Source organism: Triticum aestivum, chromosome 2D (genome assembly GCF_018294505.1).
Source record: "Triticum aestivum cultivar Chinese Spring chromosome 2D, IWGSC CS RefSeq v2.1, whole genome shotgun sequence".
Classification (NCBI taxonomy): Eukaryota; Viridiplantae; Streptophyta; class Magnoliopsida; order Poales; family Poaceae; genus Triticum; species Triticum aestivum.
The window spans coordinates 198,889,354-198,910,513 of record NC_057799.1 but is presented as its reverse complement, the minus strand read 5'-3'; the positions used below and the strand labels follow the sequence as shown (position 1 = coordinate 198,910,513).

Below are 21,160 nucleotides of genomic sequence, written 5' to 3'. Positions count from 1 at the left end.
TTTTCAACTAAATTTAACTTCTCGACAAGAGGGTCGGTTGATATTTCCGGTTCACATACCTCCTAGATTAAAATATCTTTATGTCAACTTGATGGCCATAATTGTCATAAATGCGGAATGCAACAATTAGTTATAAAAGAGAATTTAACACATCCAAATCATAAAGCGGGCGAGGGCTGACGGGGCCGGATATCAAGACCATGGCACTATGTATAACAAACAATCATACAAAGTAAGAAAATTATACAAGTAACTATATAAATCATACAATCATACAAGTAGTTGTGCTGGTTGTGTTTTCAGGGAACGAACTGTTGGACAAGCTGAAGAATTATTGAATAACATATTGAAAAATTATGATGATTGGACCCTTCCCAAACCACTGCCTAAACCAACTCCGAAGAAGAGGGGTATATTATATCTCAGTCCTGAAGATATGCAAGAGGCAAAGAAATCTATGAAAGAAAAAGGTATTAAAGTTGAGGATGTTAAAAATTTACCTCCTATTGTTACATGGGCTTAATACAACACCACTGCCTAAGGTGGTAGAGGTAAATTCTCTAATGAAGTTCAATGATAATGACAATCCTCACAATATGCACCCTAGCCAATGCCTTTATGAGTTTGAAAACTACATTAGAAAACAAGATCACTTCAATGCAAATGTTATGAAACAATTGAAATATAATTCTGATATGATTGCTTGCTTGAGTGACTTGTTATTTAGAATCTCAATGTTAGAGGTGTTGTAAAGCATGCTTTTATGGTTCAAACTCAGTTAAAACAAGTTGCTAAATCATAAAGAGAATTACTTGATGAAATGAATAATGATATGCATGACTTTGCTATTATAGTTGCAACTAGACGAGGTAAAATGACTCAGGAACCACTTTATCCTGAGGGACATCCAAAAAGAATTGAACAAGACTCACAAAGAAATAACACTAGTGCACCTAGTCCTTCTAAAAAGAAGAAGAAGAAGAAAAATGATAGGACTTTGCATGCTTCTAGTGAACCTGAAATAGAGAAACATCCTGGTAATGAAAATGAAACTTCTATCTCTGATGTTGAAACTCAATCTGGTAATGAACATCCACCTAGTGATAATGAAAAAGATAATGATGAGGTTCATAAAGACTCTCAACCAAATAATGAAAAAGAACCAGATAATGATGTTGAGATAGAACCACCTGTTGATATTGATAACCCACAACCTAAGAATAAGAGATATGATAAAAGAGACTTCATTGCTAGAAAACACGATAAAGAAAGAGAACCGTGGGTTCAAAAACCTATGCCTTTTCCACCCAAGTCAACTAAAAAGAAAGATGATGAAGAATTTGAACACTTTGCTGAAATGCTGAGGCCGGTCTTTTCGCGTATTCGCTTGACTGATATCCTTAAAATGCCTCCTTATGCAAAGTATATGAAAGAAATCATCACTAATAAGAGAAAAATACCAGAAGCTGAAATCTCCACTATGCTTGCTAATTATACTTTCAAAGATAGATTACCTAAAAAACTTGGAGATCCGGGAATACCAACTATACCTTGCTCCATCAAAAAGAATTACGTGAAAACTGCTTTGTGTGATTTAGGAGCTGGTGTTAGTGTTATGCCTTTCTCTTTATATAAAAGACTTGACTTGAATAAACTCACACCTACTTAAATACCTTTGCAAATGGCTGACAAATCAACTGCCATACCTATCGGTATCTGTGAGGATGTGCCCGTTGTTGTTGCTAATGTTACTATTTTGACTGACTTTGTTATACTTGAGATGCCCGAGGACGACAACATGTCGATTATCCTTGGTAGACCCTTCTTGAATACTGCTGGGGCTGTTATTGATTGCAATAAAAGCAAGGTCACTTTTCATATTAATGGTAATGAGCATACGGTGCACTTTCCGAGGAAACAATTCCAAGTGAATGGTATTAATGTTATAGAAAAATCTCCGACAATCACTATTGGAAGTTTTCAAATACCTCTACCTACTGTAAAAAAATATGAAATGCTTATTGTTGGGGACATTCATATCCCCATTGAGGTAACTTAGTGATTTACGAAAGTTCTTCAGTTTCATGTTAATCGAAAGTGGTTGTTAATAAGACCTGATCAACCTTATTAATGAATCATTTTTGAGCGGTATGAAGTTGATGAATTTAGTAAGCACCACGTTTTGTCCTTACTTTTTTTTCTGTTTTTACTAATTAAATAAAATAAAATGCCATGTTCTGTCTGTCTTCTGAATTTTTCGTGCAATAAAAAAATGACCCAAAAATAAAAGTTTTCAGAATGCCCTAAAAATTTAATACGATTTTTTTTCTGAATATTTCTGATGCAAATAATATCAGAGGGGGGTGCACCAGGTGGGCACAACCCACCTGAGCGCGCCAGGACCCCCAGGCGCGCCCTAGTGGGTTGTGGTCTCCACGTGGGCCCCCCTCACTTACCTCTTCATCCCACATCATCACTTACCTCCAGAAAAAAATCTCCATTGCTCTCTCTCTCCTGTGTTCCTGCTCTCAAACCCGTGGATTTCGATCTCTTTGCTCGAAGCTCCGTTTCTGAAACTGTTTCGGGGGATTGTTGCTTGGTATGTGACTCCACCGTTTGTCCAATTAGTTTTTGTTTTAGTGGTTTATATTTTGAATAATTAGCTACTCTTGGTGTTGTTGTAGATGAGCTTGCATGTTGAATTCTTAGTATTCTAAGTAGTTTGAATGCTTGCACTTCGCCGTTCATATTGAAATGAAATCATGAAAGTATATCAGTAATTTGATTGTACACATCAGTGTGACTGTACATCCAGAAGCAAGTCACCTCACCGGTCTAGTGTCGCCGTCGCCTCACCGGTCAAACCAAGTCACCTAAAAACCCTCGACCACCCACCCAAAGTCGCCTAACACGAGAGGTGGGGCGCACCTCGTCTACCTGGGCGGCCTAGCGTCGCCTCACCAGTCGAACCAAATCAACTAAAAACCCTTGACCACCAACCCAAATTCGCCTAACACGAGAGGTGGGGCTCACCTCGCCTACCTAGGCGGCCTAGTGTCGCTCACCTGTCGAACCAACTCCCCCACCACCAGGTGCTAGGTCGCCTAACCCGCCGACCTACTCGCCTGCACACCCACCCACACCCCTTGAGAAATCGCCTAAGCCGGCTGAAACGATATCGCCCACCACCGGGTGCTGATACGTCGCCAACGTATCTATAATTTATGAAGTATTCATGCCATGTTTACAATAGTTTTATATGATTTTGGTATGATTTGATTAGAACTAACCCGCACTGACATTGTTTTCAGCAGAACTACCGTGGTGTTGTTTTTGTGCAGAAATAAAAGTTCTTAGAATGCGATGAAAATCAACGGAGAATTTTTCTGAAAAATATAAAAAATATTGGAACGAAGAGTTACCGGAGGGGAGTCCCGTGGGCCCCATGAGGGTGGAGGGCGCGCCCCCTGCCTCGTGGACTCCCTGTGGGGCCCCTGACTTGTTCTCGACGCCATCCTCTCCTATAAATACAGAAACCTCCAGAAAATAACCTAGATCGGAAGTTCCGCCGCCGCAAGCCTCTGTAGCCACAAGAAATCAATCTAGGCCCTCTCTGGCACCCTGCCGGAGGGGGGCCATCATCACCGGAGGCCATGGAGGAGGATCTCAGAGGGGCCATCATCGCCATGAAGGCCAAGGACCAGAGGGAGAACCTCTCCCCATCCTGGGGGGAGGCCATGAAGGAGGAAGCACAAGGGGGAGAACCTCCCCTCTTCTCTCTCGGTGGCACCGGAGTGCCATTGGGAGGGGAATCATCGCCGCGGTGATCGTCTTCATCAACATCACCATCCTCATCTCTTTTACGCGGTCCACTCTCCCGCACCCCACTGTAATCCCTACTTGAACATGGTGCTTTATGCCACATATTATGATCCAATGATGTGTTGCCATCCTATGATGTTTTGAGTAGATATCCTTTGTCTTTGGGTTGATTGATTATCTAGATTGGTACGAGTTGTATGTTTTATTTTGGTGCTGTCCTATTGTGCCCTCCGTGTCGCGCAAGCGTGAGGGATTCCCGCTGTAGGGTGTTGCAATACGTTCATGATTCGCTTATAGTGGGTTGCTTGAGTGACAGAAGCATAAACCCGAGTAAGGGGGTTGTTGCGTATGGGATAAAGGGGACTTGATGCTTTAATGCTATGGTTGGGTTTTACCTTAATGATCTTTAGTAGTTGCGGATGCTTGCTAGAGTTCCAATCATAAGTGCATATGATCCAAGAAGAGAAAGTATGTTAGCTTATGCCTCTCCCTCATATGAAATTGCAATGACGACTACCGGTCTTGTTAACAATTGCCTAGGATAATTCCGCACACCGACCCATCATTATTCCACACTCGCTATTTATAATATTTAGTAATATATTCTAACTTTATGATAACAGCACCTACTTTTATATTTTAGCTCTCTGATATCATGCAAAGTTATCCTCTTCATACCCACAACGTAGTTTTATTTCTCGTTTCTAGTTGGAAGCAAACGTTCGGTGTACGTAGAGTTGTATCAGTGGCAGATAGGACTTGAGAGAATATTGATCTTACCTTTAGCTCCTTGTGGGTTCGACACTCCATACTTATCACTTCCACCTTTGGGAATTCCTACGGTGATTCCCTGCACTTGGGGATTATCAAGCTCTTTTCTGGCGCCGTTGCCGGGGAGCAATAGCGTGGGGTTGATATTCTCGTGTATGCTTGTTTGCTTTCTTCACTAAGTAGTTTTTGTTTTCCCTTTTTAATTTTTCTTAGTTGTGGGTGAAACATACAAAAAAATTAAAAAGAATGAAAATACAAAAAAAAATACTTGCCTCTCATGCCTAAAAAGTTTTTCAATAAGAGAAGTGATTGGAAGGTTATGCATTGGAGAAGTGAGGGTCGACCTTGGACACTTGTGTTCTTGCTCATGGAAACAATGTAAAAAAATTCATGGAAGTTTCTCTGAAAATAAGTATCCCCTTGTATATATCCATTGTATTATAAAAATAATGTGCCAAGATTGGGTTTTAGGATGATTAGATTGCTTGTTTACTATGTGCAGTACAAAAACAGAAACTTTGGCTGCAGCGCGTGAATTTACATTTTTTACTGGAAAGTCAAATGGGTCTTAAACTTTTTGCACTTTACTTTTGTAAAAAAATTTAAAATTTTCATATTTTTTTTAAGAATTTTTGGAGTTACAGAAGTATACTAAACTTCCAGATTACTACAGACTGTCCTGTTTTTGACAGATTCTGTTTTTCTATGTGTTGATCGCTTATTTTGATGAATTTATGGGTAGTATCGGGGGGTATGAACCATGGTGAAGTTGTAATACAGTAGATATAGTTCTAATATGAAATTGGAATAAGTTTGCAACAGTACCTAAAGGTAGTGATTTGCTTTATTATACTAACGGACCTCACAAAATTTTTGTTAAAGTTTTGTGTGGATGAAGTCTTCGAAGATCGAGGAGCTATCAATATGAGAAGGATAAAGAGAGGCAAGAGTTCAAGCTTGGGGATGCCCAAGGCACCCCAAGTAAATATGTCAAGGATACTCAAGCATCTAAGCTTGGGGATGCCCCGGTTGGCATCCCATCTTTCTTTCAACAATTATCGGTATACCTCGGTTTTTGTTTTGTTCACATGATTTGTGTCCTTTGTGTTTTTGTTTTTCCTTTAAGAACGATGCTAGTATGAGATAGCCCTTCATTGATTTATAGAATACTTCATGTGCTTCACTTATATCTTTTAAGTATGATCTTATAGAATGCTCTTTGTGCTTCACTTAAATCTTTTGAGTATGGTTTTATAGAATGCTTCGTGTGCTTCACTTATATATTTTGAGCTTGGATATTGGTTAGTCTATATTAATTGTAGAATGCTCCATGAACTTCACTTATATCTTTTGGAGTATGAATAATACTGTAATCTAAAGTGGGTTTAGAAGAGTGTCAACTTTAGGAATTAGTGATCCCACTATTTTGGAGGGTGTTGAATCTTAGTGTGATATTTATGGAAGTGGATTTGGAAGAGTGTCAACTTTAGTTAGTAATGATTCCACTATTTCGGAAGAGGTTCCAATTGATTATGAGAACAAAGTTGCTATCTATGATGATTATTGTGATGACATGTATGCTATAAAGAATAATGTTAACCATGAAACTTGTCATCATGATTTTAATTTTCAATTGGACTATGCCTCACATGGTAGTTATTTTGTTGAGTTTACTCCCACTATTCCGAATGAGAAGAATTTTGCTTATGTGGAGAGTAGTAAAATTTCTATGCTTGTAGATCATGAAAAGAATGCTTTATGTGATGGTTATATTGTTGAACTCATTCATGATGCTACTGAAAATTATTATGAGGGAGGAATACATGCTTGTAGGAGTTGCAATAATATCAAGTTTCCTCTCTATGTGCTTAAAGTTTTGAAGTTATACTTGTTTTGCCTTCCTATGCTAGTTGATTCTTGTTCCTATAAATTATGTGCTCACAAAATCCCTAGGCATAGGAAGTGGGTTAGATTTAAATGTGCTAGTCATATTCTTCATGATGCTCTCTTTATGTTTCAATTCTTATCTTTTATGTGAGCATCATTGAAATCATCATGCCTAGCTAAAAGGCATTAAAGAAAAGCGCTTGTTGGGAGACAACCCAATATTTACCCTTACTGTTTTTGTGTGTTTACATGATTAAGCTACTGTAGTAATCATGTTTTATAGCTTTTGTTTCAATAAAGTGCCAAGTAAGACCTTTGGGAAGACTTGGGTGAAAGTTAATGTGATCTTGCTGTAAAAAACAGAAACTTTGCACTCACGAGATTAGCTGTCAGTTTTTTACAGAAGAGTGATTTTGAGTTGATTCTTTTTGCAGAAGATTAATAGACAAATTCCTCACGTCCACCAATTTATTTCATAATTTTTGGAGTAGCAGAAGTATGGTTGCTGTTCAGATCATTACAGACTGTTCTGTTTCTGACAGATTCTGTTTTCATTGCATAGTTTGCTTGTTTTCTAGTTTCTATGGCTTATATTTCTCAATATAAATTGTAGAAATGATATGGTACAGTAGGCATTGTGTGAGAACAATTATGAACCTTGTCTTTGACAGTACCAAAGTGAATGGTTTACTCTTTATCATACTAACCCATCTCACGAAGTTCTGTTAAGTTTTGTGTGATTGAAGTTTTCAAGCTTTGGGTGAGATATCGATATGAGGAGAATAAGGAGTGGAAAGACCCTAAGCTTGGGGATGCCCAAGGCACCCCAAGGTAATATTCAAGGAAGACTCAAGCGCCTAAGCTTGGGGATGCCCCGGAAGGCATCCCCTCTTTCGTCTTCAAAACTATCGGTATACCTTACTCGGAGCTATATTTTTATTCGTCACATGATATGTGTTTTGCTTGGAGCGTATTTTCAATTTTACTTGCTGTTTGAATAAAATCATTGGATCTGAAATCTTGAATGAAAAAGAATCCTCCCATGGCTAGTTAATTATTTGACTACTCAGTGTTCTTCACTTATATCTTTTTGGAGTAGTTTGTCATTTACTCACGTGCTTCACGTATATCCTATGAGTAAATGGTTGAATGAATTGAATATCGTAAATTTGAATTATTATATGTTTCATACGCTTTTACCATGGGGAGTAATGACTTCACACATAATAAGTATAGGTAGTAAACTTATTGAAAGTTAGCAAACGCAGAATTGGTCACTTGAACAATTCATGAAAGAATATTGAAGGAAGAGAGATTTCACATATAAATATACTATCTTGGACATCTTTTGTAATTGTGAGCACTCATTAAAATATGACATGCTAAAAGGTTGATGTTGGACAAGGAAGACAACTTAATGGGTTATGTTTTCCTATATCCGAAACGTTATATTGTCTTGGATCATCCAACATGTTGAGCTTGCCTTTCCCTCTCATGCTAGCCAAATTCTTTGCACCAAGTAGAAATACTACTTGTGCTTCCAAACATCCCTTAAACCAGTTTTGCCATGAGAGTCCACCATACCTACCTATGGATTGAGTAAGATCCTTCAAGTAAGTTGTCATCGGTGCATGCAATAAAAATTGCTCTCTAAATATGTATGATCTATTAGTGCGAAGAAAATAAGCTTTATACGAACTTGTGATAGGGAAGAAATAAAAGCGACGGACTGCATAATAAAGGTCTTTATCACAAGCGGCAATATAAAGTGACGTTCTTTTGCATTAAGATTTTGTGCATCCAACCATAAAAGCGCATGACAACCTCTGCTTCCCTCTGCGAAGGGCCTATCTTTTACTTTTATCTTCTACCCTTATACAAGAGTCATGGTGATCATCACCTTTCCTTTTTACACTTTTTCCTTTGGCAAGCACTTTGTGTTGGAGCGATCCGGATATATATATCCACTTGGATGTAGGTTTTCATAAATTATTATTGTTGACATTACCCTTGAGGTAAAAGGTTGGGAGGCGAAACTATAAGCCCCTATCTTTCTCTGTGTCCGATTAAAACTTTGAACCCATAAATATCACATGAGTGTTAGCAATTGTGAAAGATTAAATGATAGTTGAGTATGTGGAGTTTGCTGAATCAAAGCTCTTACATAGACCCTTCCCGAAAATAAGATGAATTGCAATTGTTTGATGACTAAGAGCACGGTTTGTTAGTTTTCAAGAAAGTTTATGATCTATACTTTAACATGTGAATAGCTTGTTACTTGATCATGAGAAGTTTCATGAGTTGAGCTACTGTTATGATAAATAATGATGCTAGAAAAAGTGATTGGAACTATCATTGATCAAACTTATGCACTTGCTAGCATTCACACTTCATAAATTATTTCTTTTATCATTTACCTACTCGAGGACAAGCAGGAATTAAGCTTGGGGATGCTGATACGTCTCCAACGTATCTATAATTTATGAAGTATTCATGCCATGTTTACAATAGTTTTATATGATTTTGGTATGATTTGATTAGAACTAACCCGGACTGATGCTGTTTTCAGCAGAACTACCGTGGTGTTGTTTTTGTGCAGAAATAAAAGTTCTCGGAATGCGATGAAAATCAACGGAGAATTTTTCTGGAAAATATAAAAAATACTGGAACGAAGAGTTACCGGAGGGGAGTCCCGTGGGCCCCACGAGGGTGGAGGGCGCACCCACCCCCTGGGGCGTGCCCCCTGCCTCGTGGACTCCCTGTGGGGCCCCCTGACTTGTTCTCGACGCCATCCTCTCCTATAAATACAGAAACCTCCAGAAAATAACCTAGATCAGAAGTTCCGCCGCCGCAAGCCTCTGTAGCCACGAGAAATCAATCTAGGCCCTCTCTGGCACCCTGCCGGAGGGGGCCATCATCACCGGAGGCCATGGAGGAGGATCTCGGAGGGGCCATCATCACCATGAAGGCCAAGGATCAGAGGGAGAACCTCTCCCCATCCAGGGGGGAGGCCATGAAGGAGGAAGCACAAGGGGGAGAGCCTCTCCTCCTCTCTCTCGGTGGCACCGGAGTGCCATCGGGAGGGGAATTATCACCGCGGTGATCGTCTTCATCAACATCACCATCATCATCACCATCCTCATCTCTTTTACACGGTCCAATCTCCCGCACCCCGCTGTAATCCCTACTTGAACATGGTGCTTTATGCCACATATTATGATCCAATGATGTGTTGACATCCTATGATGTTTTGAGTAGATATCCTTTGTCTTTGGGTTGATTGATGATCTAGATTGGTATGAGTTGTATGTTTTATTTTGGTGCTGTCCTATTGTGCCCTCCGTGTCGCGCAAGCGTGAGGGATTCCCATTGTAGGGTGTTGCAATACGTTCATGATTCGCTTATATTGGGTTGCTTGAGTGACATAAGCATAAACCCGAGTAAGGGGGTTGTGGCGTATGGGATAAAGGGGACTTGATGCTTTAATGCTATGGTTGGGTTTTACCTTAATGATCTTTAGTAGTTGCGGATGCTTGCTAGAGTTCCAATCATAAGTGCATATGATCCAAGAAGAGAAAGTATGTTAGCTTATGCCTCTCCCTCATATGAAATTGCAATGACGACTACCGGTCTTGTTAACAATTGCCTAGGATAATTCCGCACACCGATCCATCATTATTCCACACTCGCTATTTATAATATTTAGTAATATATTCTAACTATATGATAACAGCACCTACTTTTATATTTTAGCTCTCCGATACTATGCAAAGTTATCCTCTTCATACCCACAACGTAGTTTTATTTCTCGTTTCTAGTTGGAAGCAAACGTTCGGTGTACGTAGAGTCGTATCAGTGGCAGATAGGACTTGAGAGAATATTGATCTTACCTTTAGCTCCTTGTGGGTTCGACACTCCATACTTATCACTTCCACCTTTGGGAATTCCTACGATGATTCCCTGCACTTGGGGATTATCAAGTGCTAGGTCGCCTAACCTGCTGACCTACTCGCCTGCACACACCCCCACACCCTTTGAAAAATTGCCTAAGCCCGCCGAAACGAACTCGCCCACCACCGGGTGCTAGGTCGCCTAACCCGAGGACCTACTCGCCTGCACACCCACCCACACCCCTTGAGAAATCGCCTAAGCCGGCCGAAACGAAATCACCCACCACCGGGTGCTAGGTCGCCTACACACACCTTACACCCCTTGAAAAATCGCCTAAGCCGGCCGAAATGAACTAGCCACCATCGGGTGCTAGGTCGCCTAACTCGCCGAACTACTCGCCTGCACACACACCCACATCCCTTGAGAAATCGCCAAAGCCGGTCAAACCGAACTCGCCCACCCCTTGGTGCTAGGTCGCCTAACCCGCCGACCTACTCGTCTACACACACGCCCACCCCTCGGTGCTAGGTCGCCTAACCCGCCGACCTACTCGTCTACACACACACCCTCACACCCCTTGAAAAATCGTCTAAGCCGGTCAAAACGAACTCGCCCACCCGCCGGTGCTAGGTCGCCTAACCCGCCGACCTACTCGTCTACACACACCCTCACACCCCTTGAAAAATCGTCTAAGCCGGCCGAAACGAACTCGCCCACCCCCTGGTGCTAGGTCGCCTAACCCGCCGACCTACTCACCTACACACACCCTTACACCACTTGAGAAATCGCCTAAGCCGGCCGAAACGAACTCGCCCACCCCCCGGTGCTAGGTCGCCTAACCCGCCGACCAACTCGCCCGCACACCCACCCACACCCCTTGAGAAACCGCCTAAGTTGGCCGAAATGAAATCGCCCACCACCGGGTGCTAGGTCGCCTAACCCGCCGACCTAATCGCCTACATACACACCCACCCACACCCCTTGAGAAATCGCCAAAGCCGGTCAAAACGAACTCGCCCATCCCCCGGTGCTAGGTCGCCCAACCCGCCGACCTACTCATCTACACACACGCCCACCCCCCGGTGCTAGGTCGCCTAACCCGCCGACCTACTCGTCTACACACACCCTCACACCCCTTGAAAAATCGCCTAAGCCGACCGAAACGAACTCACCCACCCACGGTGCTAGGTCGCCTAACCCGGGGACCTACTCGCCTACGCACCCACCCACACCCCTTGAGAAATCGCCTAAGCTGGCCGAAACAAAATCACCCACCACCGGGTGCTAGGTCGCCTAACCCGCCGACCTAATCACCTGCACACCCACCCACACCCCTTGAGAAATCGCCAAAGCCGGTCAAAACGAACTCGCCCACCCCCCGGTGCTAAGTCGCCTAACCCGCCGACCTACTCGTCTACACACACCCTCACACCCCTTGAAAAATCGCCTAAGCCGGCCGAAACGAACTCGCCCACCCCCGGTGCTAGGTCGCCTGACCCGAGGACCTACTCGCCTACGCACACCACCACACCCCTTGAAAAATCACCTAAGCCGGCCGAAACGAACTAGCCCACCGTTGGGTGCTAGGTCGCCTAACTCACCGAACTACTCGCCTGCACACACACCCACACCCCTTGAGAAATTGCCAAAGCCAGTCAAAGAGAACTCGCCCACCCGCCGGTGCTAGGTCGCCTAACCCGCCGAACTACTCGTCTACACACACCCTCACACCCCTTGAAAAACCTCCTAAGCCGGCCGAAACGAACTCGCCCATCCCCGGTGCTTGGTCGCCTAACCCGAGGACCTACTTTCTTACGCACACCCCCACACCCCTTGAAAAATCGCCTAAGCCGACCGAAACAAACTAGCCCACCATCGGCTGCTAGGTCGCCTAACTCGCCGAACTACTCGCCTGCACACACACCCACACCCCTTGAGAAATCGCCAAAGCCGGTCAAAACGAACTCCTCCACCCGCCGGTGCTAGGTCGCTTAACCCGCCGACCTAATCGCCTACACACCCACCCATACCCCTTGAGAAATCGTCTAAGACGGCCGAAACGAACTCGCCCACCCCTTGGTGCTAGGTCGCCTAACCCGCCGACCTACTCGTTTACACACACGCCCACCCCCCGGTGCTAGGTCGTCTAACCCGCCAACCTACTCGTCTACACACACCCTCACACCCCTTGAAAAATCACCTAAGCCGGCCAAAATGAACTCGCCCACCCCCGGTGCTAGGTCGCCTAACCTGAGGACCTACTCTCCTACGCACCCACCCACACCCCTTAAGAAATCGCCTAAACCGGCCGAAACGAAATCGCCCACCACCGAGTGCTAGGTCGCCTAACCCGCCGACCTAATCGCCTGCACACCCACCCACACCCCTTGAGAAATCGCCGAAGCCGGTCAAAACGAACTCGCCCACCCCCCCGGTGCTAGGTCGCCTAACCCGCGGACCTGCTCGTCTACACACACCCTCACACCCCTTGAAAAATCGCCTAAGCCGGCCGAAACGAACTCGCCCACCCCCGGTGCTAGGACGCCTAACCCAAGGACCTACTCGCCTACGCACACCCCCACACCCCTTGAAAAATCGCCTAAGCTGGCGAAACGAACTAGCCCACCATCGGGTGCTAGGTCGCCTAACTCACCGAACTACTCGCCTGCACACACACCCACACCCCTTGAGAAATCGCCAAAGCCGGTCAAAACGAACTCACCCACCCGCCGATGCTAGGTCGCCTAACCCGCCGACCTACTCGTCTACACACACCCTCACACCCCTTGAAAAATCGTCTAAGCCGGCCGAAACGAACTCGCCCACCCCTGGTGCTAGGTCGCCTAACCCGCCGACCTACTCGCCTACACACACCCTTACACCGCTTGAGAAATCGCCTAAGCCGGCCGAAACGAACTCGCCCACCACCCGGTGCTAGGTCGCCTAACCCGCCGACCTACTCGCCTGCACACCCACCCACACCCCTTGAGAAATCGCCTAAGCCGGCCGAAACGAAATCGCCCACCACCGGGTGCTAGGTCGCCTAACCCGCCGACCTAATCGCCTACACACCCACCCACACCCCTTGAGAAATCGCCAAAGCCGGTCAAAACGAACTCGCCCACCCCCCGGTGCTAGGTCGCCTAACCCGCCGACCTACTCGTCTACACACACGCCCACCCATCGGTGCTAGGTCGCCTAACCCGCCGACCTACTCGTCTACACACACACCCTCACACCCGTTGAAAAATCGCCTAAGCCGGCCGAAATGAACTCTTCCACCCCCGGTGCTAGGTCGCCTAACCCGAGGACTTACTCTCCTACGCACACCCCCCACGCCCCTTGAAAAATCGCCTAAGACGGCCGAAACGAACTAGCCCGCCATCGGGTGCTAGGTCGCCTAACTCGCCGAACTACTCGCCTGCACAGACACCCACACCCCTTGAGAAATCGCCAAAGCCGGTCAAAACGAACTCGCCCACCCGCCGGTGCTAGGTCGCCTAACCCGCCGACCTACTCGTCTACACACACCCTCACACCCCTTGAAAAATCGTCTAAGCTGGCCAAAACGAACTCACCCACCCCCTGGTGCTAGGTCGCCTAACCCGCCGACCTACTCGCCAACACACACCCTTACACCCCTTGAGAAATCGCCTAAGCCGGCCGAAACGAACTCGCCCACCATCGGGTGCTAGGTCGCCTAACTCGCCGACCTACTCGCCTGCACACCCACCCACACCCCTTGAGAAATCGCCTAAGCCGGCCGAAACAAAATCGCCCACCCGCCGGTGCTAGGTCGCCTAACCCGCCGACCTACTCGTCTACACACACCCTCACACCCCTTGAAAAATCGTCTAAGCCGGCCGAAACGAACTCGCCGACCCCCTGGTGCTAGGTCGCCTAACCCGCCGACCTACTCGCCTACACACACCCTTACACCCCTTGAGAAATCGCCTGAGCCGGCCGAAACGAAATCGCCTAACCCGCCAACCATGAAACTCATCAGGGACCTCATTGAGATTACTGGCAGCCATCTGCATTTAATACATAATGTAAATGAAACACTTTTTAAGCATTTTTTCCCCTTCCATCATGCAAGCAAAACTAATGAACAGGGGCAATTTTTTGCAACAAATCACCAGAGCACAGCAAACTGAATAAACTGCCTCATATGGGGGGATGCAACATCTTTTCTGCTACTGGTTTTTCAGGCTTTTTTTTTCCTGCCTACCTTGTGTTTTTGTAAGCAACTATACTTTACTACTAGCTTGTTTTGTAAGCAACTACAATAGCTTATTTGACCAGTTTACTAACACAAATATGCTTCTTTTTTGTTTCTTTTTTGTTTTGCAGAAACAAGGAGCAAGACAATAGACAAGATACAATTCAAGAGTCAGCAGCCATTTTATGTAGCATCCAGGGTCTACAGGTGTGAAGGGGGATGCAAGAATAGGGGCATGATACAAGCCAGGTTCTGAAACAATTCGGTATAGGGGGCAATTTCTGCAACTAGTAGTAGATCAGGGGGTAGGTACAGACAGGGGAAATCCACAAGTTCTAGAACTAAGTTCATGGAGAAAACAAATTGGAACAACCTGTTACCTTTTGCTGTTCACACGGGAGAAATTTGCCCAGCTTTGGCAATTTTTTTGCCTACAATCTCTAGATTTTTTTTGCCTGACCAGCAGAAAGAGTTGCAGACACAATTGCGTTTTCCAGGATTTTTTGCTTTGATTTTCGCCTTCTTTTACTCTGTTTTTTCACTGCTGTGGGACGGGTGCTGATCAGGTGGGGCGTGGGGTTTTGTGGTGGTGGGTTGGGAGAGGGGGCGTTGGCTGTCGGGACGCGGCAACGACAGGGGAAGGAGAACCTGCCTTTTTTGAAGCACATGGGTGGGGACCGAGAGGGGGACTTTCCTTAACTGCCGGCCGGGAGATGCGCACGCATAGCGCGCGGGCGCTGTGTAGGAGCGTCCATTTTATAAAGGGCTAGGACCAAATAGGGAAGCATATATTTTAAAGGGCCAAATTAGCATCAATTAATATGGATAGAAGTGAGTAGTAAATTTTACTTCCTCCGTCCCATAATATAAGAACGTTTTTTATACTAGTGTAGTGTTAAAAACGTTATTATATAAGACAGAGGGAGTAGATGTTATGATGTATGATAGGAGGGCGATAGGGCCAAATAGGGAAGCATGTTTTTTTAAAGGGCCAAATAGGGAAGTCTCCCTTCAATTATATATATCAACTCCCAGGAAACCATACAGTAGCACATCAATTTTTCGTCTCCATTGTGGAGAGTTCACTAACCTACAACCCGCAATCACGCGGTACACACCCAGCATTGTCGCTCAGCACCAACACCCAACACCGTCAGACCCGGAAGTTTAGTCGTGCATTTTACCCAGAAGCTTCAGTGCCAGTGCCTCCTGCTGCGCGAGAAGGTCCCTGCCCTTAGCTGCATCGCCACCTTCATCATCGTCGCTGTTGTTGAAGTACTTCTTTTTACCCTTGGAGGACATGTTCTGGTTTCTGTCGGGCTCTGAGCCACTGTCGTCAGACACCGCATCTGTTTCCTCCTGTCGCCTGCGCTTCAGTTTCATCTTCTTCTCAAACTTCTTCTCGTGCAAACTCTTCTTGTGCTGGGCCTTGTCCTCCTTGTCATCCTCCTGCATTTCTCTCAGCATCTCTGCATACCTCTGCAGAACTGCAGCAACAAAGTCAAAAATTATGTGAGTTTCAAGCCACATGGTAGTGTAAAACTATAGGTATGAATCGTAAAAGAAGCTGAACAAACTTTTATCCTTGTGAATCACGTCTTCTGGGCCCACTTCTTCGGCTAAAGACGCAAGAGGATCAATCGCATTGCCCTCATCGTCGTACTTGACCCTTGTTCCCACAGGCCTGTGCATGTTTATCTTCAGCTTCTTCTTTTTCAAGGGCCTCGCTGCCAGCCTGACAAGACAACAGATTAGCATAACCCACAGAAAACAACACCCAGATCTGAGCCTGGATTATGGAAGTTGGGAGATACAAGGAGCATGCCATGAAAAAAAAGTAAGTTAAAGGGACATACTCGTCGATTTTTTCTGGTTCCATATGTGTATCAGTGCCAGGCACTTTGGGAGAAAGGATATCATCTAGTCCATCATAAATATTTGCATCTGTGTTGGGCTTCTTCGGATAAAGGATATCATCGTCAGGTCCATCATCTGCAAGCATATAACGATTGACCTGTGGATTTATTTCAATGACTTCAGCTTTGTGTTTCATCTGTTTCACATCAATGTCCTTCATATCTTTCTTCGACACATTCTTCTTGTGGCTTACGAAGCGGATTTTAGGGGTAACAGGAAGACCAAGTGAAGAGGCGTATGCAGCAAAACTCTCCGCAGAGAACCTGCTCAGATCGAACACCTCTTTGTCTCCCTGGAGGTACACTGACTTGAGATAGGTCACAAAAGCCCTTTTACCTAGTTGCTGCAGATTGGGAAATTTAACAAGCACTGCTGCTACATTCTGAGATATCTGCTCCAGTTGTTCCACTTTTGGCTATAACAAAGAAAATTTGGACAGTAAGTATTAAAAAAAGGAAGTCCGCTAGACATGAAAAAATGTACTCCCTCCGTAAAGAAATATAAGAGCGTTTAGATCAAAGTAGTGATCTAAACGCTCTTATATTTCTTTACGTAGGGAGTACACCCTAGATAAGCAGCTATGGTAGAACCGCCTAATGTCTAGCCCACTCATTCTAAAAGCTCACCTGAGATGAGATTGAACAAATATTGATCAAACTTGAAAAGATATAGATCAAGCAACAAACTAAGCATTAGATAAACTGATAAGCTAGCTGCTGACCTTTCGAACATTAATAGGTATTTTACTCTCGGTTGCCTTCAATTTTTCCAGCATTCTTTCTTCCTCTGGACACAAGAATATAAGAGATTTCCCTTTCTTGTTGTAACGAGCTGTGCGACCAACTCTGTGGATGTACAGTGCGACGCTTTCTGGACAATCAACCTACAAAAGCAACAAGTTACAGTATGAGCGTTTCAAGCAAAATATTAGTTCTTGAGACAAAGATATACCTGTACCACCCAATCCACATTCCCTATATCCAGTCCTCTAGCAAATATATCAGTTGAGAACAGAACCGAAGTACTTTCGCTGAACTCTGCTACTATAGCCTGCTGTACTTCGTATTTCATCCGCCCATGCATACATTTTAGAGGAATACCAGGACGTAGTTTCTTGAAAATTTCATACACAAATTTGACCTGCAGAAGTCCAATATTACATAAATAAGAAACAATAATAACTAACTCTTGAACAATTTGTTTCAAAAATATGCCCTGTAATCACCCTTGGTACACTCATACAGTCATCACTGATTTAGGTAGCAAAAATACAAATTAAAATTCTGCAAGAAAAATCCAGATATATTTCACAAATTAATAAAATTAGCAACACACACATTTTCACGCACACACATTCCTTCCATTTTACTATGACAAGTGATAAATCAAAATGTAAGACACACAGTACCCAAGAAAAGAAAAGAAAACAAACACCGCTGCCAATTTCCACAGAAGGTTTATCTATTTTGTTCCTTAACGACATGACCGCTGGAGGGCACATAAAGTACAACTTGTCAACAGATAAAACATTACCTGCTTAACACTTGATAAGAAGACTAGTATTTTTGACTTTAGATGCCTTTTGATGAAACTCCAAAGCATATTCAGTTTCTGTTCAAGAGGCACAATCATGGCACACTGCTCAAGGTTATCTGGGGTAGCCGTGCTAGCCTGCTCATGCACACTAATATATTCAGGATTCTTTAGGCTAACCCTTGCGAGGTCCTTAACTGACTTCGTCTGTGTGGCAGAAAACAGTAAGGTTTGTCTAGCTTTGGGAATTTGAGAAAGGATAATGTCAACTTGGGATTTGAAATTTTTATCAAGTATTTGATCCGCCTCATCAAGCACCAATATCTGTTTCCTACCAAAGAAGACATGATGTTAGATTATCTACATCTCATCATTTGGAATTTGAAATAACCATAAATCAAGTTATGTCTGATAACCTGGAGATTTGAGCAATCGAAGTTTGGAGTCTCATCAAAGTGCTGGACTAACCGTCCAGGAGTGCACACTAAGATATTCAAACTGTTTATGCGTTCTTTTTCTTGCTCAATACCCGTGCGCTTAACGATAGCACCACCACTAAAGTTATGGTGCTTCCCGACCTTCCTGACCACTTCCCAAATTTGACCAGCTAAATCATTAGTGGGAGAGAGAATAATGCAACCCACACCATCCTCTTGACTCCATTTCTCCCGATACAGCTTCTCAATGACCTGCCAAAAAGGATTGTGATAAGATGAGCTACCCACGGATTTCTTGGCAGCGGCACTTGACATGACCATATGATGAGCTAAACAGTCAAGATGTAAGAAATGCGTGGTTCCAGAGCACAATTGCAGAGCTAAAAGATAAAACTATGATGATAATTCACAGTGTATGCGACCATTCTTAATCTGCGTTCCCTACAAGTGGGATTTAAAGAGTAAATTAACAGCTTACTGGGATGACGAAGGCGAGGGTTTTGCCGGACCCGGTCTTGGCCGCGCCGAGGACGTCGTGCCCGCAGAGCGCGTGGGGCAGGGCGGCCCGCTGGATCTCGCTCATCTCCTTGTACCCCGCCTTCCGCAGGGCGTCCTTGGTCTTCTTCGACAGCGGCAGCTCGTCGAACCGCGTGGACGCGCCATAATCCGAGTAGTCCCCAGCCGCCGCCTTAGCCACTACATCTCGTGCCCTTGCCCGTGCGTTGGCGGCGGAGGACTCCTCGGAGGGGGGAGGCGGCTTGGTTCCCGGGAGGGGCTTGCCGGCGTCGATCCAGGCCTCAAGGAGGCGGATCTCGTCGCCATCCTTGGCACGGCTTTGCTTAGCTAGAGCGCGGCGCTGCGGCCGGCGCATGGCTCCGGTGATGGTGCTGGGTTTAGGGTTTTGCGGAAAGTGATGTCGAAGGTTCTAGAAGGCGTGGCGGCTTTCGTTTTAGCCCAACACGACTGGTGTTCTTGTTTGTAACCCCATATATAGCGTTATCCCCCAAAGTAATACGTAAATCAATCAGGAAGGCGTATTTCGTGGCCGACGAGGCTGGGTACGTGCTGTTCCTGGCCTTCGTGGCTCACATAGCAGTAGAGACGGGATGTGTTTTGCTTTCAAATAAAAAGACGGGGATGTGTTTTTATTTTGAGGGAGAGAGGCGGAAATATAGTTTTTTACTTTACGGGAATGCCTTCGGGCTAGCTTTGTTCACAACTGCTACCATTCCATGTCCTTCGTTAAGCTTCATCGCGTCACGACTCATTTTTCCAGGCATACGGTTTCTGTGTGTTTCGATGCCAACGTCTAAATGAATCATCGACATAACGATAGTGATGTTATATTATACACAAATGCGTCCTTTAATACATCGCATTATTCAGAAAGCAGACTCTAGCCATAGGCTAGTCAAATACATAGTCTTACAATAAGCAAACAAAGTTCATCACAAACGAAAACAAAAGCAAATCTTGATAAGCTCCAACACCACGGAAAAGCATGTCGAGTGGAGGCATGAAACCCTACGTAAGTCACTCCTTGTAGTAATCACCTGCAATATATATGTTGCAGTCACTAGAGCCAATACTTTGAATGTATTGGCAAGCCCATAGTTCACTTGGAATCTTGTTCATCTACGTGCATTTTGGCTGGTGCAGTTCAAGGCTCTATGCAGAAAAATAGTTCTGCCTTATTATTTTAGTAGTGGTCTACTCTAATAGTTGGATATACCGCATCATATAGTAGTTCTAGACAGATCATATCACGCGATCACTCATAAATGCAATTTGAATATGTGGGCTTCCGCACTGCACGGTTGTCCCAAGCTTTTCTTCAGAGACCCTCGGTCCTTCAGTCCTCTGAGATCAGCTCCACACTCCCTGTTGGTTCAACCCATTACTTTTAAAAGAAAGAGGTGATGAGATCAAGATGAAAATTCTCGAGTGAGTTGCTCAAAAGTTGTCTGTAACCGGGGACATGGCTAATCATGATCAGTTGTATACACTCTGCACAGGTTTGTGTGCTTTACCTGTGATTCCCGATCACACCCTTGTGCTACTAAACTTCACTTGTGAATTAGCTAGGTAGATTAAGACGAGTCTTTTGGGAAGTGATAGCCCTCTCAGAAATGGCACACCTAGTCCGACCTATACACCTACATCCGCTGGTCTACTCTGGAGGGTTCCCACAACTTACTCAGTCCAGACAGAGCCCATATTGTATCACAGTTACACACGGAAGCTACTTAACTTTGAACTCGTACAATCCCTTTGATACCTGGGTGGCATTCCCTACCAAAGGTTACACTTCGATGACCCAATCAAAGCCAGTCCACCCAGATCGATTCATTAATGAAGTTGTAGTTAAATAGTCAACCATGAGGTTGTATGGTGGAACAATAAATTGATGTTTCCCAATCCACATTATAGCAGCTAAGCATCTACTCGATGGTTACAAGGTCAGGGTAAGTTTGGACCTAAGTTGTCAACTACTGGATTGTACAAAATTTAGCATCTAAACTCACACACCAAACATGGCAAAACTACAATGCAAATAAAATATTGGGTAACATGATCAAAGTGGAACTTGGCTAGGTTGTTGTTGACACTAGTGCACTCCTCATAGTCATAGGGGTTGCACTCCTCGTAATCTAACGTTGACAAAAATATAACACATAGC

At 44.5% G+C, this 21,160-nt stretch overlaps 1 protein-coding gene across 1 annotated transcript; it reads right to left on the bottom strand.

Moving 5' to 3' along the window:
• Positions 1-15,664: 15,664 nt before the first annotated feature.
• Positions 15,665-19,453, bottom strand: LOC123052546 (DEAD-box ATP-dependent RNA helicase 32). Its single transcript, XM_044475773.1, has 8 exons — positions 18,959-19,453; positions 18,460-18,732; positions 18,044-18,367; positions 17,462-17,650; positions 17,232-17,393; positions 16,450-16,925; positions 16,171-16,328; positions 15,665-16,080 (listed from the first exon to the last, which is right to left on the bottom strand). Exons 1-8 carry the CDS (start codon positions 19,349-19,351, stop codon positions 15,761-15,763), a joined length of 2,295 nt encoding a protein of 764 aa, XP_044331708.1. The 5' UTR covers positions 19,352-19,453; the 3' UTR covers positions 15,665-15,760.
• Positions 19,454-21,160: the final 1,707 nt, after the last annotated feature.